The 27,170-nt window shown below is 36.3% G+C and overlaps 5 protein-coding genes across 6 annotated transcripts; 3 read left to right on the top strand and 2 right to left on the bottom strand.

The window, feature by feature from the left end:
* Positions 1-1,349: 1,349 nt before the first annotated feature.
* On the top strand, positions 1,350-3,980 carry LOC110695073 (protein GAMETE EXPRESSED 1-like). Its single transcript, XM_021872267.1, has 6 exons — positions 1,350-1,927; positions 1,998-2,585; positions 2,938-3,064; positions 3,167-3,353; positions 3,443-3,590; positions 3,704-3,980. Exons 1-6 carry the CDS (start codon positions 1,413-1,415, stop codon positions 3,975-3,977), a joined length of 1,839 nt encoding a protein of 612 aa, XP_021727959.1. The 5' UTR covers positions 1,350-1,412; the 3' UTR covers positions 3,978-3,980.
* A 675-nt stretch (positions 3,981-4,655) lies between these two features.
* LOC110695072 (cytochrome P450 89A2-like) lies at positions 4,656-6,554 on the top strand. Its single transcript, XM_021872266.1, has one exon. It carries the CDS (start codon positions 4,763-4,765, stop codon positions 6,365-6,367), a length of 1,605 nt encoding a protein of 534 aa, XP_021727958.1. The 5' UTR covers positions 4,656-4,762; the 3' UTR covers positions 6,368-6,554.
* A 565-nt stretch (positions 6,555-7,119) lies between these two features.
* LOC110695071 (cytochrome P450 89A2-like) lies at positions 7,120-9,759 on the top strand. The gene is made up of 2 exons (XM_021872265.1): positions 7,120-8,717; positions 8,825-9,759. The coding sequence occupies exons 1-2, from the start codon at positions 7,887-7,889 to the stop codon at positions 9,590-9,592; spliced, it is 1,599 nt and encodes a 532-aa protein (XP_021727957.1). The 5' UTR covers positions 7,120-7,886; the 3' UTR covers positions 9,593-9,759.
* Positions 9,760-9,903: 144 nt separating this feature from the next.
* On the bottom strand, positions 9,904-16,106 carry LOC110695070 (cytochrome P450 89A2-like). Of its 2 annotated transcripts, none has more exons than XM_021872263.1 (3): positions 15,540-16,106; positions 10,195-11,707; positions 9,904-10,018 (listed from the first exon to the last, which is right to left on the bottom strand). In XM_021872263.1, the coding sequence occupies exons 1-3, from the start codon at positions 15,589-15,591 to the stop codon at positions 10,012-10,014; spliced, it is 1,572 nt and encodes a 523-aa protein (XP_021727955.1). In that variant the 5' UTR covers positions 15,592-16,106; the 3' UTR covers positions 9,904-10,011. The 2 variants fall into 2 exon arrangements, with proteins under 2 accessions (XP_021727955.1, XP_021727956.1); XM_021872264.1 differs by having other exon boundaries at positions 9,918-10,018; positions 10,195-11,767; positions 15,540-16,089.
* Positions 16,107-16,849: 743 nt separating this feature from the next.
* Positions 16,850-21,979, bottom strand: LOC110695313 (ATPase family AAA domain-containing protein FIGL1-like). Its single transcript, XM_021872570.1, has 7 exons — positions 21,781-21,979; positions 19,669-19,731; positions 19,473-19,525; positions 19,246-19,364; positions 18,181-18,232; positions 17,889-18,048; positions 16,850-17,286 (listed from the first exon to the last, which is right to left on the bottom strand). Exons 1-7 carry the CDS (start codon positions 21,977-21,979, stop codon positions 17,195-17,197), a joined length of 738 nt encoding a protein of 245 aa, XP_021728262.1. The 3' UTR covers positions 16,850-17,194.
* Positions 21,980-27,170: the final 5,191 nt, after the last annotated feature.

Here is a 27,170-nt window from a genome sequence, read left to right as displayed (position 1 = left end):
TATTTAATATGAGCACAAGATTTGTTAAAAAGAGTAATATATACCGAATGTCAAATGTGTCCATGTACTACAAAGATACGAACAAATTAAAGAGAGAAAAGGTGGGATATTAATGGTTGTTATCACATGGATATAAGGGTAGTTAGGGTATTTTATGTGTGTGAACACAATCAAAAAGTAAGTAAAACATACTTTATCTGTTCTAATTTGATAGGTACGGTCTTTAAAAATTAATATTATAAAGAACGGAATGATCTTGATATTTAAAAAAATGACCGTTTTAGACCTTAATATGCTAGAAAATTTATTGAGAATACAATATGTGAAAAGAATGCACTAGAAAATAACTGACGCCTCTTGTGTGCCTTTCCCTCCCGCGCGCAAAACATAATCGCACCTCTTCACAAATCTCCAGTTCTAAAGTCATTTTCACACAACATAACGTATACTTTCAACTGTCTTTCAAATTACTCTGCATTTTAATCTGGTATCCACTCTTTGTTTAATTCTTTCATTTCCTTGGTTAATTTTGTGTATGAAATTTTGTTTGTTATTTGTTGAATGCTTATGCATGCCTTACTGTATGCTTTTTCAACTTTGAGAATGTAATACCGTTGTAATTATATATATACATAGTATTGACATTTACGAATACATATCATATATATACATTAGATCAGATGATGGACTTCAACAATATTTTCAATTCATACTTTCTCCATTTCTTTTTAATATCATATATCTCACATAAATAATTATTGCATTTCAGAGAGTGTAAGAGTAAGATAAAAGATCATTATGTAAAAGCAATTTTTAAATTTTGCTTAGTTTTGAATTTTTTTTTTTCTTTTTCTTTTTTTTTTTTTTAAATCAAGTTAAGCAAACTTTGTGTCTTTAAAAACATGTTGGCCATTGTATATTTCATCTAAGCAGATTCATAAATCAGAATATGTGGTAACCAGGTTTTCCCAACATATATGAAATATGCAGTTTTTAATCATTAATTGAATTTGAAATTTTACGGGGATATATCATCATATACGTACAACTACTTTCATTTATTACCCTACATAATACTTGTATACGTTTTGATATAATAGAGAACCACAAAGTGCAATATAGTGATATAGACGACATATTATCTTTTGTCATGGTCTCTTTGGATACTTGTGTAAAGGAAGTTCTTATTAATGTTTGATATCAAAAAGGTGCATGCTCAAAAAATGCATCCTCTAGCAAAATGAAGCAAAATGAAATGAATATCTTGTAACGTTTGGTAAGTACACTAATACATTATTTACTTTCTTATAAAACATAAATGCAGCATATAAAATCAAAATTAATTATGATAATTAGTTTGCAAATGCAGGATTTATCTTCTTCATAAGGATTGCTGTTAGTGACCTTGATCCATGAAGTCAGAGATGGGAAATTGTTGTATTTGTGTAGGACTAATTTTGCTAATGTTTGTTACACTTTCGGAAAAAGGCCATTCTTTTTCATGGGGCTGGTTTTCTTCCTCTAAATCCTCATCATCTTCTTCCAGTAATAATCACCAATATTCAATGAATGCGAATAATATAAATGGTATGGTTGCTGAGTTTTCTTTGGAAGCCTTGGATGATCCTAAAGCGGTTGAACTAATTGAAAATGCGAGGATGAAGTTAGGAGGATCGAATCCTTGTTGGTTTTATGCGTACAAGAATTTGTTTTCTTCGTGTTCAGAGATTTTTGCTGCAGAGGAAAAGAGAAGTAGGCTTGCTTGGCTTCTTAGTGATTGTTTCCAAAGAGATTCGGGGAGGGATCCTTTTCCTTCGTGTAACGCAGAAGGTTTCATGGTTGATTGTCTTCGAAAGTTGAACAATGATGATCATAAGACTTATTTGGAATTTTACCTTGAGACCAACTCCATTTGCCATCAGTTACAGTTAAGTTATACTCGAATTATTACATATTATTAATGTGTTTATTTTCCCTAATTACAATTTTTTATGCAGGTCTAAGGCTTTTAAGCTTCAAGTTGAAAATTTAGTGAATGACTTGAAAAATTCAGCATTATCTACAGAAGAAAAACTAGAAACCATTGAAGAAAAATCAGATACTCTGCTTCATAACTCTAATCAAATCCAAGAATCAATAGCATCGATTGATGAACAAACACAAAAGGTGGGAGACAACCTTAAGAACATGCTAGGTGACTTAGGCATTGTCATGAAGCACACTAAGGAGCTTAACGAGCAAGCGAGGGGTATTGCCTCGTCTCAAGTAGAGTTACTAAAAGGACAAGGGCTAATGAAGGAGAAAATGGAAGAAAGTATTGCAAGAGTAGAAGAATCTTATAGTCATCTTAGAAAGGACATTGAAGGTTTGCAGAAGAAGGCATCTGAAGTTGAAAAGGAGGTTACTAGTCTTGGAGCAGCGTTGTCTTTAAAGCTGCATAACCTTCAGGGAAAAACTGATGATATTGCTGATATGGCTGGACTTTCGATAGAGAAGCAGCAGCAACTTCTTGCAAGTCAATCAGAGGCTCTTCAGGGTCTTCAGTCTCTTACTGATTTTCAGTCTAATGCTCTTCAACAGAGCAGGTAAGAAGTGGTACACTGCACAAATTGTGTGGAATTCATCTGCACAAAATTTATGGACTAATCCATTTGCACATCGTGTGTAGACTACTTCATCCCCACACATACACAAGTTAATTTTGTTTACTGATAGCATCGTGTATAGAAAACCATGTTACAAAGTTGTAATCTATATTTTGTGTATGTGGTCTAACATACACAAATCACATACTGTTTTACCGTGTATGAGCACAAATTCAACAATACATACACCCTTGTAGGGTTTGTGCTTCCTTGGTAAAATGCCCCCTCCAAAAATGGAACTTCTGATTTATATTTCTTTGCTTAAACTTTTAAGACTTCTGATATTTTACAGGGCTACTTTACAGCAGATATTAGGATTTGCGCAGGGGCAACACCAAGAACTTAAGGAGCAGCAGGAACAGCTACTGCAGGCTCACAATCTTTTGGCTAGTAATTCAAAATCAATGTTGGAAGCTCAGGTTATTATGTACCTTAAGTGAAATTTGAAGAAAAGAAAGATTCTCCTTACAATATAAATCTATGGACTGAAATTATTTATCTGTATGTTCTAAATTTTGTAGGAAACTTTTGAGTCGAAACAAGCAAATATGTTTACTGCCATTGATAAGATCTTTGCTCTACACAATGCCATGTTGCTCGAGTCAAGGCTTATTAAAGCTTTCTTCATCTACTCCCTCCTAATTGTTGTTTTCTACATGTTTACCAGCACAAAGCAAACTTACTCTGTCAGATGCAGTCTCTACCTAGGTATGCATTTCTTACCTGCAGAAAATAAAAAGATTTTTTAAGAGTACATGGAGATTCTTACATGAAACATTATTTCACAAATTTTACAGGTCTATGCACTGCATTTACAATAGAGTGTAGTATATTGCAGTTTACATCTATCGAAATTGAACAGAAAACTCGACTCAGAACAATAGTGAAATCACTTCTTGGCGCTTATGCTGTTATACAGCTTTTGTATGCTTTCGTTACATACAGGTATACAGAAGACAGATTTTCAAACAACAAGCTTAGAGTATTTTCTTTTTGAATCACTACAAATACTTAAGTCAGATGGCTATGTATGTACAAACTAATTTGGGTTTGTGCAGGGATTATGAAGCATTAAATCACAATATGTTAGCAACTTTGATTGAAAAGGTAAACAACATTCAAAAAGTAAGAGATTATCCTTCAGATGATGAAGAAGTGGATAGTGAAGTTGATTGGATTTCATGGGTGGAGACCGAATTGCCGGAAGATTTAAGCATTCATGAAGATCCAAACTACATGCCACCAGTTGAAGAGGAAAGAAAGTCAGAAAACTCTGTTGTGAGTTGTGATGAACGAAAGTATAACCTCCGAAATCACAAGCATTTGAAATAATGATATACATATGTAAAGTAATTGTAGATTTTTTGTTTGATTGTAATAACAAAAGATGATGAAAATGTTCAATAGATGTGTAAAAACCAACAAAGTAACTAGTTGCTGCTTGAGAGATAGCAACATGCTGACAAACTGATGATTTATGATTATATTTGTATGTATACTAACTAACGCATAATTGTTTTTTTTTTCTTAAACTATGGAACTACATAAGATTATCCTAGATAGGTTTTGTAATATGTAATGTTGCATTTTCAATGGAGTCAAAGCTACACCCTTAAAATAGACTAAATTAAAAAGGTTATACTTTGTATAACATTGCAATAATTATTCACTGTGAATATGCAAATAGTTATTTTACACCGGACCAAAGGTCAATAATATGAAACAACTTCTCTACTATTGTGATCAGGATTGTTATTTAATGAAATTGAAGGCGTAATTTCCACACAAGAAAAGGAAAAAAAAAACCTCATGCAGTATTTGCCCAGATTAATTAACAAAAAGTAAGCATAGCAAAAAAGCTAGGGGTGCAATAATTAATAAGGTGATTGGAATATAATGAAAGGAGAGCCACACAATCAAATATCTGAAAGGTTTACTTTTCAGCAATGACTTTACTCAAATATCAGCACACAAACATAGATTTTTTTTTTTTTTTTTTTTTTTTTTTTTTTTTTTTTTTTTTTTGTCTTTTGAAAATTGATAAATCAGAAATATACCCTTGAACAAGATGCTTGCTACCAAAATATGCAAGAATTCTAAACAATTAGAGAACAAACATGGAGCTATGGTTTGTGATTGCTGTAACAACATGCATTGCAGCCTTAATACTCACTTACCTATCCTTAAACCTGAAACTGAAATCGAAAAAATGGCCCCCAGGACCCCAATATGTGCCAATTATTACCATGATTATATGGTTAAGAAGATCATTTGCAGAATCACAAACAGCCCTTAGAGCACTTACCTCAAAGTTCGGTCCAATTGTCACGCTCTCATCAAATCCTTCACGCCCTGTGATATTCATATTCAATCGCGCTTTAGCCTACCAAGCTCTAGTTCAGAAGGGGGCCTTATTTGCTGATCGACCTGAGCCACTTCTTATTCCTAAGATACTTAGCAGTAACCAGCATACCATCACCTTAGCAGGTTATGGGCCTTTGTGGCGCATCCTTCGTCGCAACCTAACATCACATATCCTCCACCCTTCTCGAGTCAAGGACTTCTGCTTGGCTCGTAAGTGGGTCCTTGACATCCTCCTTGATCGTCTCAGGGTTGCTAGTGCTAGCTCAGGCTCAGATTCGGGTGTGGTGAAAGTGATGGATCACTTTCGGTTTTCTATGTTTCATTTACTTGTAGTCATGTGTTTTGGGGATAAGATGGAAGAATCTCAGATCAAAGAGATTGAAGCTGTACTTCAGAAGTTATTGACTTCCTTGCTTTCTCGCTTTCGAGTACTTAATTTCAGGCAAGCTTGGTTGACAAGGATTTTGTTTCGAAAACGCTGGAATGAGTTCTTTAACTTGAAGTATAAACAGGAAGAGGTGCTTATCCCTTACATCAGAGCACGGCAGCAGCAGCATCAGAATGCCGAAACTGCAGATGATAAAAGCGAAAGTACAACGCTAAGTACTTGTTATGTGGATAATTTGCTGAGACTAGAAATCCCATCTAGTAATGAGGACTCTACAGCAGGAACAAGAAAGCTGACAGAAGAAGAATTAGTGTCTCTTTGTTTTGAATTCCTTAATGCAGGAACTGATACAACCTCGACGACTTTGGAATGGATAATGGCAAACCTTGTAAGGCATCCAAACATCCAAACTAAGCTCTTTGAAGAAATCAGAGGAGTCATAGGAGAAGAAGCAGAGGAAGTTCCGGAAGTTGCACTTTCGAAAATGCCTTATCTCAAGGCTGTAGTATTAGAGGGACTAAGACGGCATCCCCCAAGTCACTTTGTCTTGCCTCATGGGGTGACACAAGAGGTGGAATTAGGTGGTTACACTATACCGAGAAATGCATCCTTAAATTTTGCTGTTGCTGAGATAGGTAAGGATTCTGAGGTGTGGGATGATCCCTTACAGTTCAAGCCTGAGAGATTCATGGGGATGGTCATGGACCGCGATATAGATCATGAAGAGTTTGATATCACAGGATTTGGAAGCCTCGAATTAAAGATGATGCCCTTCGGTGCAGGAAGAAGGATTTGTCCTGGCCGCGGATTAGCCCTGCTTCATTTGGAGTACTTTGTAGCTAATCTGATATGGAAATTTGAATGGACTGCTGTAGATGGAAATGAAGTGGATTTATCTGAGAAGCAAGAGTTTACCATTGTAATGAAGAATCCACTTCATGCACAAATTTCTCCTAGGAAAATTAAGTAAAGCAGCCCTTTTGTTTATATTGGTCCAAAATTCCTCTGATTCAGAGCTACATTATATTATACTTCATACTAGTTCAATCTCTCAACCTACTTGGTTGTTAAAAATGACCCAAATTTTCTATTTGCATCTCGGAAAAAAAATAAGTACTTCTGTGTTCTGAATAATACTCCTGGCCTCCATTTTCTTAGAGTATTTGCAACAAAAGTTAAAAGGGATGGTAAAAAAATTGATAATACGAGTCATGAAATATCAATGTATCATCCTTGATAAGGGTCATTTAATTTGAAAGGTTATACAAAATTGTATAGATAAGATTGGAAGTTGTGAATTTCATCGAGTTTGCACGACTAGATCGAATAGCCTAACCCAAAATTCAGTAAGCATTAAGATTGAATTAAGCTATGTTTAGTTCACCTTATGTTCCCTTATTTGATCGGATCTTAACTTTTTTTTTATCTAATCTAATCTAACAAACTAATACTTAGCTTTGACCATAAACATTCGTTAATTCAACAACAACAACAACAAAGCCTTAGTCCCAAAATGATTTGGGGTCGGCTAACATGAATTCATAAGGAAAAAAATTATCAAATAGGGTCTTATTATTAAAGATATTTAGCAATGAAAAATCGCACATAAAGCAATAAACATAGATTTGAACTTATCATTTCTAATAAGAACTTATTTATCTAATTTGAAATGAAATACAAATAATAAGATTTTTAAATAAGGTGAACAAAACATAGCCTTACTCAAGTTTAATAATACTTAGGTGTACAATTGACAATATTATGCTATGGCCCATGATTCTAGGGATTTTATTCTAGCAATTCATAGTAGTACAGACTAGAGTTTACAGCTTTACAAGCGTTAAATACAACTCTTTCTGTTGTACAAGATATCTGTCTCATAATATCACAGATTCACAGTGATACTTGCGCTATAATCAGAGAATAAAATCCCTAGAACCATGGCCTAATATTGTCCATTGTAAACTATAATTATTGAACTTCATTAGGAAAATCCGTATCAGTTACTTCTATGCCTCTGTAATTGGTTAACACAATTTAGTAATTTACACACTAAAGTAATACTCTAATGCAGAGTACTTACCTTTCCCGTCACGGTGTCACTCTCAAAGTGTTTACCAGACCAAAAAAACCGTGAGGGTTAATGTTTTTGGTGAGGGTCATTATCCTTGCCATCAAAGTATCAAACATAAAATAAGGTATGAAAATCATAATGTCTGGCCAAAAATGAACCTAATCAGAATAGAGACCTGCATTGCACTTAAAGAGTAGATTGACTAATGATAGCGTGCACTTCAATCCTATTCAAGACTTAAATTTCCTTGAAAACCTCTGAACCCATATCCAAATAGACGCTACACTTATAATAATTGATGAGGTCCATCATTGATGTGCATCACCATTTCTATTCTTAAGGCTGTAACACCGGTGTCAAAGCGATTGTCAGCTCTATAAAATCGTAGAATGGAATCCTCTTATTATACACAAACATGGAAACATTCTCTGTAATTATGGTAATAGCATGTGTCCCACTTCTGTTTATGGTTATACTTTCTCTAAATTACTCCAAATCCAAGTCCAAATGTCCTCCTGGACCGAAAAGCATGCCCTTTATTAGTAACATCTTATGGCTTCTAAAATCAACCTTAGAAATCGAAACATCCGTTCGATTACTTTGTTCCAAGTATGGAAAGATTATTACTTTACATATAGCTTCACATCCTGTCATCTTTATCACCAGTCGTTCTCTAGCCCACCAGGCCTTAGTTCAGAATGGGACTGTCTTTGCAGACCGTCCTAAGCCGTTTCTTACAGCAAAGATTCTCACCTGTAACCAGCATAACATCAGTTCAGCTTGCTATGGCTCTACTTGGCGCCTCCTTCGTAAAAATCTGACTGCACAAATCCTACACCCTTCAAGAACCAAAGAGTTCTCTCACACCCGGAAGTGGGTCCTAGACATGCTACTTAATCGACTAAAAAATTCTGCTGTAACAAGTAATAAGGGCGTTGTCAGGGTGCTGGATCACTTCCGGTTTGCTATGTTTAGCTTGCTTATGTTTATGTGTTTTGGAGATAAACTCAATGAGTCCCAAATCAGTGAGGCTGAGGCAGTCCAACGCCGATTACTAACATCATTCAATCGCTTCCTCATACTCGATATCTGCAGGCTTCCACTGTCTAGAATTGTGTTCTGCCGTCGATGGAATGAATTTTTTGACTTACAGAAAAAACGGGAAGAGTTGCTACTTCCTCACATCAGAGCACGAAAGAAGATGCTGGAGCCATTGGCAGACCGACATAGCCCTAAGGTAAGCATCGCCTTTATCTGCATTTTAGTACAAAGTACTAGTGTTTTCTAACATTAGATATAAGCTAGCAATACCAATGCAATTGTCGATTTGTTGTTAATCCGACATGGCAGGAGCAAGCCAAAACTCTTAGTGATGGAATCAGCCAGTTGGCTACTTCTTATGTGGACACTTTGTTTACACTAGAGGTTCCTGAGGAAGGGAATGGAACCGCAGCAAAGAGAAAGCTAACAGAAGAGGAACTGGTGAATCTTTGTTCTGAATTTCTTAATGCAGGAACTGACACTACAACAACAGCGATGCAGTGGATTATGGCCAACCTTATTAAATACCCACATATCCAAGCTAAGCTTTTTGAAGAAATCAAGGGAGTCGTTGGAGAAAATTGTACAGAAGTTAAAAAAGATGAACTATCAAAGATGCCTTACCTTAAGGCCGTAGTATTAGAGGGACTAAGACGGCACCCCCCAAGTCACTTTGTTCTGCCTCATGCTCTGACCGAAGAGGTAGAGTTGGGTGGGTATACCCTGCCTAAGAATGCAATCATAAATTTCATGGTTGCAGAGATGGGCCTGGATCCTGCATTATGGGAGAGTCCAATGCAATTCAAGCCTGAGAGATTTCTGTCAATTCAGGGGACTGAAGAATTTGATGTAACAGGAAGGCGCGAAATAAAGATGATGCCATTTGGTGCTGGACGAAGGATGTGTCCAGCCATTGGCTTGGCTATTCTTCACCTGCAATACTTTGTGGTTAATCTGGTTTGGAACTTTAAATGGGAAGCTATAGAGGGAGATGAGATTGATTTGTCCGAGAAACAAGAATTTAGCATTGTAATGAAACATCCTCTCCATGCCCACATTTCCCCGAAGATAACTATATAAACAGGTCAGTTGGTACAGATCCGTCAGTCTGACAATTAATACATAGTACGTATTAATTTTGCTTGGAACAGCATTATAACATAACAATTCGTCGCTTTTTTGTTGTAAACAACTTGTCAAACAATAGAATATACACAAGGGCACAAGTCAAGCTTTTCAAGGAAGATTGTAACAATAAACGGAGTAGATTTACTAGCATAATCTTTCATTAAGTAGTATTACACTATATTAACAAATATCTACGGATTACTAGTAATAAGCATAAGACCTTCAGCAATCAAATCATCTGGTGATAAGGTCAATTAATTATTTCAAACATGGGTTCAACTGCAAATAGAAGCTTACCAATTTCAAGGATAAGGCTGCTATGACTGACAATTGCAGACAATCTTTTCTGAATAGTGATCCAGCAGCAAATTCTATGATCTGAGAGATTAATGTGACTTATTTATATTCCATAGACATGTCAATATTCAAATACAAAGACGGATGAGATAAAGAAAAATTACAATGCTGCAAAACTGCAAACTGCAAACTGCAAGTGCAATATATAAATGGGGTTCATGCAAGATCAAAAATAAAAGGAAGGGCTGCTTATTTACTTTATTCTAGGAGACAGATGGACTTGGAGTGGATGCTTCATCACAGTAGTAAACTCTTGCTTCTCAGATAAATCCACCTCATCACCGTCCACAGCGTTCCATTCAAAGTTCCAAACTAAATTGGCCACATAATACTCCAGATGAAGCATAGCCAAGCTGAGTCCTGGGCAAATCCGCCTGCCTGCACCAAAAGGCATCATCTTTATTTCACGACTTCCTGTGATATCAAATTCTTCGCAGCTCCCTACTTCTGTCAGGAATCTCTCAGGCTTAAATTGCATCGGATCGTCCCAGACCTCAGGATCCAAATTAATATCGGCAACCATAAAATTTATGACTGCGTTTTTAGGTATTGTGTATCCGCCCAACTCTGCATCTTGGGTGACAGTGTGTGGAAGAACAAAGTGACCTGGGGGGTGCCTTCTCAGTCCCTCTAATACTATAGCCTTCAGATAAGGCATCTTTGACAGTTCATCTTCTCCGATCTCTGCAGCTTCTTCTCCAACAACTCCTTTGATTTCCTCAAAAAGCTTAGCCTGAATTTTCGGGTACTTGACAAGATTGGCCATAATCCACTGCAAGGCTGTTGAGGTAGTATCAGTTCCGGCATTGAGGAACTCAGAACAAAAACTCACCAGTTGGTCCTCTGTCAGCTTTCTCTTGCTGTCACCCTCTGGGACTTCCAGTGTCAACAAGCTATCCACGTAACAATTGACTAATCTTTTGCTCTGATCATCAGGGATTTTTGCCTCCTCTAACAGACGTTTCCTTGCTCTAATTTTAGGAAATAATATCTCTTCCTGTTTATTCCTCATGTTGATCAGCTCATTCCAACGACTGCGGAGCAAAATCCGAGTCAATGAAGGCCACAAATTGAGTACTGCAAAGCGACTGAAGGATGTCAGTAAGCGGTGCTGAATTGCTTCAATCTCTTTGATCTGGAATTCATCCAACTTATCCCCAAAACACATGAACACAAGCAGGCAGAACATGGCAAAGCGAAAATGATCCATCACATTGACAACATCAGCATGATCTTGGCCACTGGAAGCCCTGAGACTATTAAGCAGGATTTCAAGGGTCCAACTCCTGGCATGAAAAAATTCTTTAGCCTTGGAAGGATGAAGGATCTGAGCAGTCAGGTTTCGCCTGAATAGTCTCCAATTTGGACCATAACTAGCTGAACTGACGTTGTGCTGGTTACTAGTAATAATCTCACTAGTAGGGAGAGGCTTAGGACGGTCAGCAAACACAGCCCCATCATGAATCAAGGCCTGGTGAGCCATTGTACGGCTGGAAATAAAGATAACAGGATATCGACCAATAGGTAGGGAGACGATTGGCCCAAATTTGGAGCAAAGTCTCCTGAGGGCTGCCTCCATATCTGTGGATGATCTCCCTAGCCATTGGATACGGCTAATGATTGGAAAACCACGAGGTCCCGGAGGAATATTTGGTTTAGATTTAGACACCACCAATGAAACCAAAGCCTTAAGAAGAGCTGCAATGCATGCTGTTACAATGATCAAAAATCATATCTCCATATTTGCAGTATGTTCCTCTCTTCAAGAATCTGTTAGAATTTAGAGATGGTTTTCAGCCATAAAATTAAAACTTTTATAAAAGCACAACTAAAGTGTACAGCACAGTATAAGACACAGATTTTGTCAGAGTTTATAGTGTGAATACTGTCAGTGGAAATCTGGCCCAGGAAAAGCATGCAAAGCTAATAAAATTCTAGTGAATGAAAATCAGCTTTACAAAAATGACTATGCTCAGTCCCCACTTGTTGATAGTCTTTAAATCGTATGATTCTTTGCAACAAAAAATAAATGAATTAAAAATAATTCGTAATAATTGAGCAACACTATCCCCAAAAATTCTAAATCAAGCAAACAAGATTACTAGAGCAACACCCAACACCACCCAAATAAAATACAATAAAAAAATTAAGATGCTACATGGGGTTCTCTTTTATATAGTGTTATGTGTAGATTTTTGCACCTTAACATTTAAAACACTTCGTAGTAGAGTTTTGTTATCTTCACTTTGTTCTTATCACTTATATTTCGTATTATGGAGTATTGATTTTCACAATCTCATTAAAATCAAAATAGTTCATTCTAGACTAAACCTACTTGGACAAAATTATAAAGATAACAATTACAATAAATTTAGACCATACAATATATACAAACCATAAAATTCATACCAAACCAAATTAGACCTTAAAATTCATATCAAAACCTTAGATAAGGTGAAGAGAACAAAGCCTTCACAGTAATGACGCCGCATCATCCAATTTGTTAGTTATAAATAACATACAATCCGTATTAAACCAGTAGTTGAACAATCTAAGCAATAAAATTAATAAAAAGGTACAAGCATTAAATTTATACTAATATAAATATATTAATTGAATGTGGCGCCTTTGTAACGTCGTGACATCCTATATATAAAGTGAAAGGGGATTTTGGGTGATAAATTTCACTTTTAAAATTACCCCTCTCATTTATTATTTAGCTTACATGACATCATCAACATATTTTTTTTAGGGAAATTGTTCCGTGTACCCCTAAGGTTTTACAATATGCACCGTGTACTCCTAAGCTTTGTAAAAAATTGCACCAAATGCCTCTAGACTCATAACAAATTATTACAGTGTAATGCTATTGTAATGCTAAACCATTTAATTCTCAAGTAAACTTAATTAATAAATCAAATTATAATACCCAAAAGTTTAGGATTTAGAATGATCGATGGAGTTTAAATTTTGATGTAATTTATACTTTTAGGTGGTTTTACTGCATAAATATAAAGTACTAAAAGGGAGTTAGTGTGCGGGCATGATTTTAGTTTGATAAGTTGATGATATGTGCATTATTAGATGATCAGAGTATTTGTGCATTTTCTTTTACAAACCTCAGGGGTACACGATGCATTTGAAAGTTTTCAGGGGTACACGGTGCATTTTTTAAAACCTCAAGGGCACACGGAACAAATTTCCTTTTTTTTAGTAACTTATTTTTTTTATTGTTTTTATCAACAATTTTTAAAACCTCTAAAATATATATATATATATATATATATATATATATATATATATATATATATATATATATATATATATAAAGGGGAGTTTTTTCCAAAAATTTTAGAGAGCCACCTAGGATTTTTATTTTTAAAAAATTATTAGAGCACCACGTAGGATTAGTATTTTTAGACCGTTACTTATAGGATTATGCTAGGGATTGTTATTTTAAAGCGCCACGTAAGATTAAAATTAAAAATTTAAATTTATTATAAAAATAAAATATTATCTTTCTAAATTGGAAATTTTATCTAAGAGAAAAGAAACAATTTATTTTATTTCGTATATATAAAAAAAATACTATTAAAATTAAAAAAAAATGAAATTCACATTCAATTGATATTTAAAAAAAATTGGATTAGATAAAAAAAATAATGAAAATATGACAAGTGATTATAATAAAATATTTTACAAAATATACTAATAAAAAAAATGAAATCACGTTAAATTATATAAAGGGAAGTTGTTTCAAAAAAAAATCAAAATATAAAGGGGAGTTTTTTCCCAAAATTTTAGAGAGCCGCCTAGGATTAGTATTTTTAGAACGTTAGGTATAGGATTATGCCACGTAGGATTGTTATTTTAAAGCACCACGTAAGATTAAAATTAAAAATTAAAATTTATCATAAAAATAAAATACTATCTTTTTAAATTGGAAATTTTATCTAAGAGAAAAGAACAACTTATTTTATTTCGTATATATAAAAAAATACTAATAAACTTAAAAAAAAAAAAATTCACGTTCAATTGATATTTAAATAAAATTGGATTATATAAAAAAATAATGAAAATATGACAAGGAATTACAATAAGATATTTTATAAAAATATACTAATAAAAAAAATGAAATCACGTTTAATTATAAAAAAATCAGTTTTCTCTCAAAAAAAAAAAGAGTTTTAAATTAAATACAAAAAATAAGAAAAAATCATTGAAATTAAAAATATATCCTTTCTCTTTTTCTAGCAAAAAAAAAAATGTTCATCATTTATCATTTATTCGTCTTAAAGATTAAGTTCTACGTTAACAAAATAAAATTGGCGAATGAAATTTTAAAGTTTAAATTAATAAATGTAAAATATTATCTTTTGATATTAGGAACTTCATCTAAATATATAACGAATGAGAGAAAATTCAATATTTATTTTAAAATAAATAAAATAAAAATATCAAATGATAATATAATATACTACATACAACGAATAAATAAAGTAACAAATTTTATCACAAATAGGAAAAAAAATTATAAGTTGTAAATAAAATACAAAAAAACCGTGCATCGCACAGGCTTCATCTAGTATATTTTTTTTATTAGAATAATTAAGGAGATAATATCGTGAAAAAAAAAAAAAAATCGAGCTTGACAAATTATTTATATTGCACACACACGCATTCTCTTAGCTTGTATATATAAAAATAAAAATGTGCAACTGCTATCCGGCCTACTCCTTATTTTATTTTATTATTTTTTTTTTTCTTTTGAAAACACAACTGCTATCTTACTTCCTGTACTCAAAACTACACTTTCCTAAAAAAAAAAAAAAAAGGTTTAAGATTACACTCCCTCACATTCTAAGAGTCACATGCTCTAACTTGTACAACATATAATTTCACCAAGAAATACATAGAAAAATCATAATCAAATAATCAATATATCTGTACCATAAAGCAAATGAATTTTCAAAGCAAATTTAATAAACAACATCTCTTAACAAGATTTAGCAAAAACAAAAGAGGTAAAATAAATAAATACGAGTATTTAGGTGTCCTAAAGTATCGAATTATAATTTCTTATTTGGACCCATAAAAAGTATTCTAAGGTACATTAACACAATAACACCTGCACTTCATGGGTAATTGGTATACCGTACACATGGAACTGATGGAAGGGGACACTCGAGTATAAAAATTTAATAATTTATCCATCAAATTGCTCAAAAAATCCAGAAAATATTCTACTGTAATTATATAAGAAGTGAATTTTCATCCTCATAATAAGCTCAAATTAAGCAAAATAACCACTTCACAATGAACGAAAAGATCATTCAAATCATAATTAACCAATAATAAATTCAAATTTCAATCACCTCTAAAATCCTTCCAAAAACAATCACCTCAAACAACAGTCACTATCACACAATTTAATTGAGATAATCATAATCAAAACTATCATGAAAGTAAAAATTACTAGTACAGTAACAGAGAAATGAAGCTTGAATAATGAAATTTTTGTAAAAGAGGTGAAAAAGGTTACCTTTAAGTTTGGAGGAATGTAAAACAGAGGCGTGTTGAACAAGCCTTCGCATAAAGTCACAGAGAAATAGAAAGAGAAAGATGAAGAAGAAATGTCGTCTCTCAAAGTCGGTACAAACAAACACAAAGTCAGGTTTTAATTTTTTTTTTTTTTTCTTTTTGAAGACAAAGTCAGGTTTTAATTGATTTAAAGGTTTATAAAGGAGTGTGAATAATACCGGTGGTTTCTTTCTGCCCAAACAAACTCAAGATATTATCTATCTGGAATTAATAATCATGTTTATCAAGTTCGAAAACTCTTTTTACACGAACAATAACAAAATACGGTACTATCTTAGTTGGAGTATATATCAACTTTGACCATATTTATTTATTTAATAATGTACAAAAATTGATATCATTATTTCCCATAAATTAAATTTTCTAATTTAATAAAGTATAATTGAGTTACTAATGGTCAAAATAGTGAATGACAAATGTATTTAACCAAAATGGTTCAATAATAAGGATATTTTAATTATTTTATTTGTACAATATAATCCTAGAAGGTTTTAATTATAAAATATAAAATATGGAGTACAAAAGTATGACACTCTCTCCGTTTTTAAATACTTGCTCCATTTCTTCATGCGCGGAGTTTTAGGAGAAATTGGATTTAGTAATAAAATATGAAGGTAATGGGGTAGGTGGAAGAATGAAAAATTATAAAAAGCAAAAGTAGTTGAGAGAATATGACATTAATAAAATATGATTTATGTTGGGTTCATTAATTGAGAGAAATGAATTAAATATTGTAAAAGTTTTCCAAATAAGGAAATGAAGCAAGTATTTAAAAGCGGCCGAAAAAAGAAAAGTGGAGCAAGTATTTAGAAACGGATGGAGTTATATGACAACGTAAATAGAAATGTAGTTTCTTGACACATCACAGCAAACGTCAGGAAGGAAGCAACAACCCCAAAGGCCCCAATTGAAAGTCCAAAAAGAAAAAGAAAAGAAAAAAGATTTAAACCACACAAACAATTGAACAAACTTACTTGCGACAAACGAAAAGGAAGCGGATAAGTTTAGTTGAATGCCACGATAATTATATTTTAATTATTGTGGTTTAAACGTAATTACTACTGTTTGTTTTCATCATCGCCACAAATATGTCATTCTTACTGCCCAAGAATGTCAACCTGGGAGGAGCTCAATCCATGCTTATTCCACATTTTAAGTTGGACTACGTATTAAGGCGTGTAAAAAATGAAATTAAGTATATGCCGTGTAAAAGAAAAGCGGAATGCTTAGATGTTTGTATGAGTAACAATAGGCGTAGAAATGACAGAGATCTTGATTATCATAAGTAGCAATCAGCTTGTGTGAACCAATCAAATACAGGTTTGCACAGTAAATCGATGTGTGAACTAATCGTTACAGAATAATTATGCAAGCGTACAAAAATTCAGTTCCAAACGAGGGGCACCAGCTGAATTCAACTGGGCAATGTGACGCTATCCTTAAGGATATCTCTTCGGTCTTCATCTCCAATCCAGACATAACATAACTATATACTGTATACCAAAGTTGGTGTGGAGAAGGGACTTGAAAATTTTCACAATCTCGAACAATCAAAGGATTCAGCTTGAATGCTTGAATATATGAATCATTATGTGCTCACATGAAATCATAATCATCATTATCATCGTAGGCAGCAACAGCCAAATCATCATCAGGCTTATCAACAAGAAGCTGCTTTTTCTTTAAGCCTGCAAGACATCATCAAAAGGTTGTTTGCTTTAAAAACATTACCAGGTATAAAATAGACCTTAATTAGTAAAATTAACGTAGAAGATGAATACTGATATGAATTATAAATCTCAAGTAACAACAAATGGGGAACGTAAGATAATGAACTGAAAACGACCAACAGACACATTAATGGACATAAGCAACATATACATTAATGGAAAATAATGGACGTGGAGGATTAAAGGGTGACTGCACAAAGAGATCTTGCACTTCAGAAGCAACCCCTCAAGATCTTGCACAAAGATGCAACTTAGGCTAAAACATTTCTCTACATAAATTTAAACTCAAAGGAATAAGCAACACAAAATTGACAGATATAAAGTGAAAATGATTTAGATTATGAGAGATTCACTAAAAAATCAGCATAAGAGAAGGTCAAGGTCAAGGTCAAGGATGAAAAAAAACCTTTAGAACAACAACCAAAAAGTTCACAAGTTCAATTGCTTGCTTCCTCGTCTATATCATTCAGCATACTGGCAAGTTCAGTTCCTTGCTTCCTCATCTAAACCACTCTGGGCAACATAGGCCACGAATACACGGCTTTAATATAGAAGAATACCTGTTTTCTTTTTGCCCGCATTGGCCTCTTTCTCTGCCTTCATTTTTTCATTTGCAATTGCTGTAACTGAGGCGGCAACTTCCTTTGCATCTGCAGCCTTTAAAGAGCCTGTTGACAGCCTCATTACTGCTTTTAGTAACCCAACATAGTGGTAACTTTTCTGCATTGAGAAAGAGGTCAATTTTAAGTAAGTGATCCATCATAATTGATGAAATGGGAAAGATACGAGTGAATAACTAAACAATATAATGTAAAAAATATAAATAAAAAAATGGAGATGAGAAGAACACACCTCATACAGACGAAGCTTATAAGAAATCAGTTCAGCATATTCTAAAAAATCACTTTGCAGATTATGTCAATATCCTCTTTTGAGACTTGAGAGTCTAAACAGCCCACATCTTTTTCCAGGAGATTATTGTTGGAACAAAGTTGTTTTAAGTGTGAATTTGTGAAAATGGTAAACTCCCACATTGGTGGGAAGTGAGAGTGTTGCTTGGTTTATATAGGTATGTGTCATCTAAAAGGGTGTGGCCCTTGGGCTACCCACATTTTGTGGAGAGGAAGGACTTACCTACCAAACCAATATAACACGCATGCGCCACAGATTTCATAATCAATCCTTAACCGTTACAGTTTATATTCTTCAGAAATACTTTCCACAAACCCATTCTGAAATAATTCGAGTTCTAAAGAGAGCGACATAGTCCGCGACTCAGTCTTATTCCCGGTAACATTGTTCTGTTTTTATTGTTTACAGCAGTTCAGTTGATAACAATTATGTATTCAGGCCCTTGCTTCTGTGCATCCATAATATTATTATTATCCAGTCCGTGATATCAGCTAGAAATTTAGGCAACAAGGAGAGACAATGACCTGCAGAAGGGAGTGGTATGTACAGCCGTTTAGTAAGCCGCCTCATTGCTGCTTCATTGAGTTCTTGAGGCCTATTTGTAGCTTCTGCATAATACACATATTTTTGAAATGTTAATTGATACCCGCTCCATTCAAAACATGAAAAAGACCATTCGGAGCAATAACTAAGCATAAAGAGTCCATTCTGTCATGCCCATAAACACTGATGCAACAGGCTAGCCCTTGGCATCCAAGTGCAACCATGTTGAATTGGTAACAGCAAAGACATCAACAAGAATAAAATAGGAGATTTGGAAGCCCAACTTTTACAAGAGAGCCATTGTAGTTTAACATCTTTGCTTGAAGACCAAGCTAAATATATGTGATGTAAAATTCAAAATAATTGCAATTGTTAAGCATTTTAATACAGTGAATACTCCACCTAAAGGGGCAGGTTGTACTATAAAAGATCATCTGTAGTCAAGTTGGATATCTGCCATACCAGTATGAACAGTCACCTATAAGCAGAATCTGTTCACTAATATTGTCAAAGCCTTCCATCTCGATGAGAAACTGAGTCTTGAGTCTCCTACATGCTTCATGCTCACCTTCTGATTTGCGCTGTCACAAAATAAACTTTTATAAAGCTTTTCAGCAATAGAGAAAGTTAGGATTCATGCGAGATCTGAAATTGTTCATCTTCAAACATATAATTAAATATGTGGTCACATTTTCTCTTAAAGCCTTCTTTCTATAAATTTGAATCTCAAGAATCCCATACACTGAGGCAAATATTGTCCGCAGTCAAGTCCATAAAGAAGCAATAAAGACGATAAGAGCCCTCTTCCTCCATAGAGGAAGTTCAGAGACCAGCATTACCTGCGACAGAAGGGAATCAATTTCATCAACAAATATAACTGATTACCTGCTGGTTGACAGCAACTGGCAACTCCAAAAAGAGCCCTCACTAGCTTTTCCACTCGCCAATCTGCATTTTATCAACACATCAAGATCTTAGCTCTAACATAAATATGCATCACGTACTATATTCACTTCTTGAATATAAAAAGCAGAAGATAATAGCAGACAATCTCTGTATCTTAAAGGCAGGCTTGAATTGGAAATTAATGAATTATAAGGGTAATAACTAATAAGTGAAAATAAAGCCAAGAAAGATGGGTAGTGGTGGGTTGAAGGAGGTATGTAGCAATAATTATCCTCATTTTGAGGGTATAAATCCTCCCGATGAGGGTGGTGGGAGATACTTACCCTCTTAGACAGGTAATAAGAGCCTAAGAGGTCATGTTTCCTACAATGATCTCTGACTAGCTCATTCAGCAAGCCACTAATAAATCTCGCTTCAGAGAGTTCTGACCCTTAGCTTTTATTCTCATTTTGTGACACTAACAGCTTTTCTCTTGTAGCTGCAAACCAAGAATACAACATTTTATGACCTCATATATAAACCTTTCCCTTTTATGACCTCTTCCTGTGAACATTTCTATGGATATGACTATACATATATACTCTCCATTTTCAAACCCCCTTCTGGCCCTTTTCTCTTCTATACGGAGTACAATTATATCACAAGGCATGTTGGGTCACTAATTTCCATCTCTGTAGGGTTATGTAGGATTATTCAAGGCAAAGTGTTAGAATCAGCCTCTTTCTCCACGTATCCCCTTCCTTTTCCCTTATGTTTTCCTTATGTATTGTCTTTTAAGTCTTTTTTTTTTTTTTACTTTCTAGGCTCTAGGGAGAATTATTGTGTTACTGTAATTTCAGTGTTCACTAGTATTTCTCTATGTAATTAATATAAAGCTCTTTAGGGAGCGAATGGTTGAATGAATCAAAGCTCCCTACCCGGTTGCATATTGCTTTAAGACTTATGTGTTGATTTAAGCCTTTATAGATATTGTGCTTGCCTTGTTTTAAAGCATCCCCTCCAAACCAAGATAACCTCAAAAGACGCCCTCGTAGTCGTCGATCCCACTTGTGCCCGCTTCGAAATATCGGTCGTCACAAGCCCCGCTCCGCACTCGTTGTAGACGTGTGCTTCCTTGAGATACACTACTTGGTCTGTGTTGCCGTGTGCTCACGTACCCTTTCCGCTCTAGGCTTGCGTCCTTGTCGCCAAAAGACAAGAACACACCGCACGATCCGGTGTCAAAACACTCGGACTGTGACAGTTGGTATCAGAGACGAGTTGCTTTAGAAATGGCGAACATGGAGATGCCTGAATATACGTGGCAAGAACGACTTGCCTAGCTTGAAAGCAAGTTGGAACAATGGGCTATGCTTGAAGAAAGGATACCCAAACTTGAAGATATTGTGATAAAGCAAGCCGATCAGATGGAGAAGCTTATGTTGACGGTGGATGGGTTGACGGAGTAGCTCAATTGCTTGCAAGGATTGGTTAACGATGCACTAGATAAATGTGCTACCTTGATGCGTGCCCAAAGAGGGCTCGGGGGAAGTGGAGGTGCCAAGATAAAGCCCCCCAAGCCTCGAACCTTTAATGGCACTAGAGACTCAAAAGAAGTTGATAACTTCATCTTTGACATGGAACAATACTTCCGCATATGTCAGTTGGAGGACGAGCTAAAGGTAGATACTGCCACAATGTATTTGGTGGACGATGCTAAATTGTGGTGGCGCACCAAGTACGCCGACATTCAAGCTAAAAGGACGTCGGTAGATACTTGGGAAGACCTAAAGAAGGAACTAATGGAACAATTCTACTCAGACAACACTGAGTTTGTGGCCCGTACAAAATTGGCAACCTTACAACATAAGAACTCTATTCGACAGTATGTTAAAGAGTACTCTGGTGCATGTTAGAAATCCATGACATGTCTGAGAAGGATTGTCTGTTTAACTTTGTCCGGGATTTGAAAGATTGGGCCCAAAGGGAGATTTGGCGCCAGAAGATAGACACCTTGTCAGGGGCCATAGCCGCAGCTGAAAGGTTGATGGATTACTCGTCGGACAAGGGATTGAACCAGAAGAAAGGGACTAGTGGGTCAGCATCAAGTACCCCAAAGAGCACCACCGGGAACTCCTAAGTCAGTTCGAACAGTGTGGGGAGCAGATACAAGAGTGGGGGAGATGACTCTTAAAGGAATAGAGCTTTCGCGTCGACCAACAAAGGTGCGACCTCCAGCTCCTCCTAATGGAACAAGCCCCTCACTTGTATACTTTGTCGCGGACCTCACAAATGATTCGAGTGTCGACATAAGGGAGAAATCGACAATCTTCACAAGAAACTCTCCTCAATGTCCACCGAACATGACAAAGTAGGAATAAGGAGGAAGAGGAGAATAGCGAGGAAGAACCCTCAAAGCTGAGTTCCGTACACTTTATGTACGCCATGGGAACAGAGATGTCGGAAGATAAACATCCATCAAATGACTAATGTACGTGGAAGTGTGGATTAATGGGAAGAAGGTTCGAGCAATGGTTGACACTAGAGCCACCCACAACTTCATCACCAAAGATATTGCTAACCGACTGGGGTTGAAAGTGGTGCGCGGCAGAGGCAGCATGAAAACTGTTTACTCATAAGCTCGCCCGATCCACGGTATCACAAAGAACGTGGAGGTCAAGATTGGAGACTGGAGTGGGACACTCGACTTCACCGTGGAAACAATGGATAATTTTGATATGGTACTGGGAATGGATTCTCTCCATGTTAGCAAAGCTATTCCGATGCCCCACCTGGGCTCCTTACTTGTTTCCGGCAACCATCCTTGCCTCTTACGGACGTGTCCGCAGATTAAAGAAGGAAAAAGGTCAGAAAGGACCTCTCTTGTCCGCGATGCAACTTCAAAAGGGAATGAAGAGAAATGAGCCAACATTCCTCGCTACTCTCTCAGGGGAAAGAAGATGAGACGGGGAGCGATCTCCCTCCTGCCATGGAAGGGTTGCTCGAAGAATTTGCCGACCTTCTTCCAAAGCAGCTTCTAAAAGCACTGCCTCCCCGGAGAGCCATTGATCACACTATGGGAGTTGGTGCCAGGTGCTAGACCTCCCGCGCGGAGCCCCTACCGAATGGCACCTCCTCAGCTAGCTGAGTTGCTCACAGCTAGATGAGTTACTTGAAGTCGGGTTCATTCGACCTTCTAGAGCGCCATATGGTGCACCAGTTCTTTTCCAGAAGAAACAAGATGGGAGTTTGAGATTATGCATCGATTATCGGGCTTTAAACAAGCTGATGGTGAGAAATCACTACCCCATGCCTTTGGTGGCCGATTTATTCGACCAACTGGGAGATGCTATTTATTTCACCAAATTGGATTTGAGGTCGGGTTATCATCAAGTTCGAATTGCTCAAGGAGACGAGCAAACACTAGACGAAAAATGTAATTCCGCACTGGTTCAAACCCCCCTTTTGCACCGGTTTTGAACCGGTCCGGATTTGAGGGATGCTAAAAAGAAAAACTTTTCGCACCGGTTCAAAAGCGGTGGGAAAACTAAGAATTAGCACCGGTTAACCGGTGCTAAAAGTAAGTGCCGCGATTTTTGTATTTTGATTTTAATAACATTTGGCACCGGTTACCGGTGCCCATTATACCTTCAAAAAAAAAATTGCTATTTTTTCACACCAAAATTCATCAGAATCGTTTCCCTCAAAAAAAAAAAAAAAAACAAACACCAAAATTGTAATATACATTAATCACATATATATATATTCATCAAAAAAATTGTTATTTTACACCAAAAAAAAACGCAACAATAATGAACCCAGAAAAATCCTTGAATCTTGAATATTTCTTGCCATTTCTTGCCTGTTGCAACTGTCAAGATTTAAACAAAGAACAGTCAAAAATCAAAAGCATTAATTAAATACAGTTTACTGTATATTTCAGTCAAGATTTTAAAGTTGAAGATTCTAAATATGCTCATAAATCATCTTTCACCAAGACATTCGATTCATAATTGAAAACAAAATTCCAATAGAAAAACACTTAAAAATCTAAGATGATAATTAACTAGCTAGTAACTAGTTAAGCATAAACATACACCAAAGCCAGATTATGAGTTGAACTTCCCATGGAAAAGAGAAGGAAGAAGAAAAGCCACCAAATTGTAAGAATTACAGGACAAACAAAAGCATAGAGTATGTTTTTGTCAAACAGCAAAAAAAAAAACCACATTGTATAGGCGATCGTAGTTAAATCAAACAAAATAAGACTTTGCAAATAAAACCCAGATAAACAGCAAACAACCCATCACTAACCAAAACTCTGTAAAATATAAGCCCAGAAAAAACTAAGAAAAAACCAAGAAAACCCTAGAAATTTCAAACCCAGAAAAACCCAGAAACCCAAAGAAATCCAAAAACCCAAAACCCAAAGAAACCCAGAAAACTCAAAACCCAAAAATCCAAAAAAAACCCAGAACCCAGAAACCCGCAATATTACATCAATTAAACCCAAAACAATCAAGGCAATTTACCACTTGGTTCTAATGACGGTGGCTGATGCTTGCATGGTTCGAATTGTTGACGGCGGCGGCGATGGTTGCTTCTTGATTGGTTTCGAATCTTCGTGGTTGTTGAGAAGAGAAAGAAGAATGAGAGATGAGAGAGAAGGAGAGAAGAACGAGAGATCAGAGATGAACGAAGAAAAGTGAGAAAAGAAACCGAAGAGAGGAAAGAGGATGAAGAACAGATGAGTACAGAGAAGAGAGAGGAGTACAGAGAAGAGGGAAAAGAGAGGAGAGAGGAGATTAGAGAATGAAAAGAGGCGGAGAGTAAATTAAGGGTTTTTAAAAGAAATTTTGGGGCACTGGTTAACCGGTGCCTATTGTAGTTAAAGGAAAAGGCATCGGTTAATCGGTGCGAAAACTCTTCCCTCAATCCCGCCTATTTTTTTCGCACCAGTTTGATTTCAGTTTTTCTACTAGTGAAAAGACGGCCTGCGTCACCAAATATGGGGCTTTTGAGTGGTTGGTCATGTCGTTTGGGTTAACGAATGCTCCAGCAACATTTTGCACGTTGATGAACCAGGTCTTCCACGAGTACCTCGACAAGTTTGTACTGGTATACTTGGATGACATCGTAATCTTTAGTCGTACTCTGGAAGACCACTTGGACCATTTGAGGATGTTGTTTTTGAAATTGAGACAACATCATTTATTCGTGAAGTGAGAGAAATGTGCTTTTGCACAAAAGAAGTGAACTTCCTCGGACATTTTGTGGGCGGAGCTCGCATCAGAATGGATCCAAAGAAAATCAAGGCTATCAGCGATTGGCAAGCACCAAAGAACAATTCAGAGTTAAGATCGTTCATGGGGCTAGCTAATTACTATCGTCGGTTCATACAGGGATACTCGGCAATTGCTAGTCCCCTTACGGACTTGTTGAAGAAGGATAAGAAATGGAGTTGGGCAGACGAGCAGCAAGGAGCTTTCCTCAAGCTTAAGGAAGCAGTAACAAAAGAACTTGTCCTGGCTCTCCCGAATATAAACAAACCATTTGAAGTAGAAACAGATGCATCAGATTTTGCGCTAGGTGGGGTTCTCCTACAAGAAGGCCAACCTGTCGCATACGAGAGTCAGAAATTAAGTGGCGCAGAGAGAAGATATGCTGCTCAAGAAAAAGAAGTACATGCTATTGTCCACTGTTTGAGAGGGTGGAGGCACTATCTGCTGGGGGCCAAGCTCTTTGTTCGCGCAGATAACACCGCAGCCAGTCACTTCCTCACTCAGCCGAAGTTGACCGGGAAACAAGCACGGTGGCAAGAATTGCTTGCCGATTTTGATGTAGAGTTCACATACAGAACAGGAGCCAGCAACTGAGTGGCCGATGCTTTGAGTCGGTGCGCCAACTTGGCTTTAGTGCAAAGATTGTCCACTCTGACCGCCAACAACGTTTCGACCTCAATAAAAGAACAGGTTAAGCAGCACCTCCGATCCTTGAGGACCCCATGACGAGCACCATCAAAGGGTTGATAGAAGAGGGGAAGACAAGACGCTTCTGGAAGGACGATGGGCTTATTTACACCAAGGAAACAAGCTATTCATACCGAAGGCGGGAGGCCTACGGAAGATGCTCTTGAAAGAATGCCATGATACCCCATAGGCCGGGCACCCAGGTTGGCAGAGAACTCTAAGCTTACTCTCCATGGGGTATTATTGGCCGGGAATGAAAGAAGATGTCATCAGTTACACTCGGACCTGCTTGGTTTGTCAACAGGACAAAGTGGATCGTTAAAAACCTGGAGGTCTCTTAGATCCTCTTCCCGTGCCGACACATCCGTGGGAAAGCATATCTATGGACTTCATCAGCGGTCTACCCAAGGTGGATCAATGTTCGGCGATAATGGTGGTGATCAACAGATTCTCAAAATATGCCACCTTTGTTCCCCTGCAAAAGGCTTGTGGTGCTGAGAAGACGGCGGCATTGTTCTTTACTCACATTGTGAAATATTGGGGTTTGCCCCAAAGCATTGTTAGCGACAGAGTTACAAGATTCACAAGCATATTTTGGACGGAATTGTTCAAATTGATGGGGTCGGACTTAAACATGTCTTCAAGTCACCACCCCCAATCTAATGGACAAACAGAGAGATTCAACGGTCTCTTAGAGGAATACTTGAGACATTTCGTCAGCACCAATCAGAAAGACTCGGTGAAACTCCTTGATGTTGCCCAACTTCACTTCAACACCCAGAAGAGTACCGCATCCAAGAAAAGCCTGTTTGAGTTGGTGATGGGCCAACAACCTCTCCTGCCTCACACCATAACAACATCCGAAGAGGGGAGAAGCCGCGAAGCAAGGGAGTTTAAGAGAGAGTGGCAACAAAACATGGAAGATGCTCGTGCTTACTTGGTGCGGGCAGCGAAGAGAATAAAGAAGTGGGCCGTTCTCGTTCTTCTGAAAGTCCAAACTTCCGCATCACCAGCTCCACTTTCTTTCTTTCGTAATTACAATTTTCAATTAGAGTATATTTACATTGTTATACATTCAAAATCAATATAGCAATAAGAAAAAAAAAATAATAATAATTAAAAAAAAAAAACAAATCTACACCGATTAATAGCATACACACACTTACGTTACAAAATATCCACACCCGATAATATCAATTTGGGCTATCACGCGCGTTGCACGCAATTGCTCAACTAGTCTAATTAAAAAAGATTCTTTATAGCGAGCCGGCAAAAGACATCACGAGGAAAAGTTTAGGGACTTGATTATTTAAGCTAATTTAACATTGTATTCAATGTTAAATTAGCTTAAATAGTCAAGTCGTTACAACCAATTAAAATATGATACTACCTTTAATATATTGTTGACATTCATTATTTGTACATATTCTTTTAAAATCTCTAATCATTGGTACGAAGTATATCAAATTTTGTACATTGTACCTCTATAAGAAAATTAATAAATAATTTATACTTGAGAAACACGTATAATCC

The sequence above is a fragment of the Chenopodium quinoa genome, unplaced genomic scaffold, assembly GCF_001683475.1.
Source record: "Chenopodium quinoa cultivar QQ74 unplaced genomic scaffold, ASM168347v1, whole genome shotgun sequence".
NCBI lineage: Eukaryota > Viridiplantae > Streptophyta > Magnoliopsida > Caryophyllales > Amaranthaceae > Chenopodium > Chenopodium quinoa.
The sequence above is the reverse complement of the archived record's forward strand: the minus strand, read 5'-3'. Positions and strand labels throughout refer to the sequence as shown.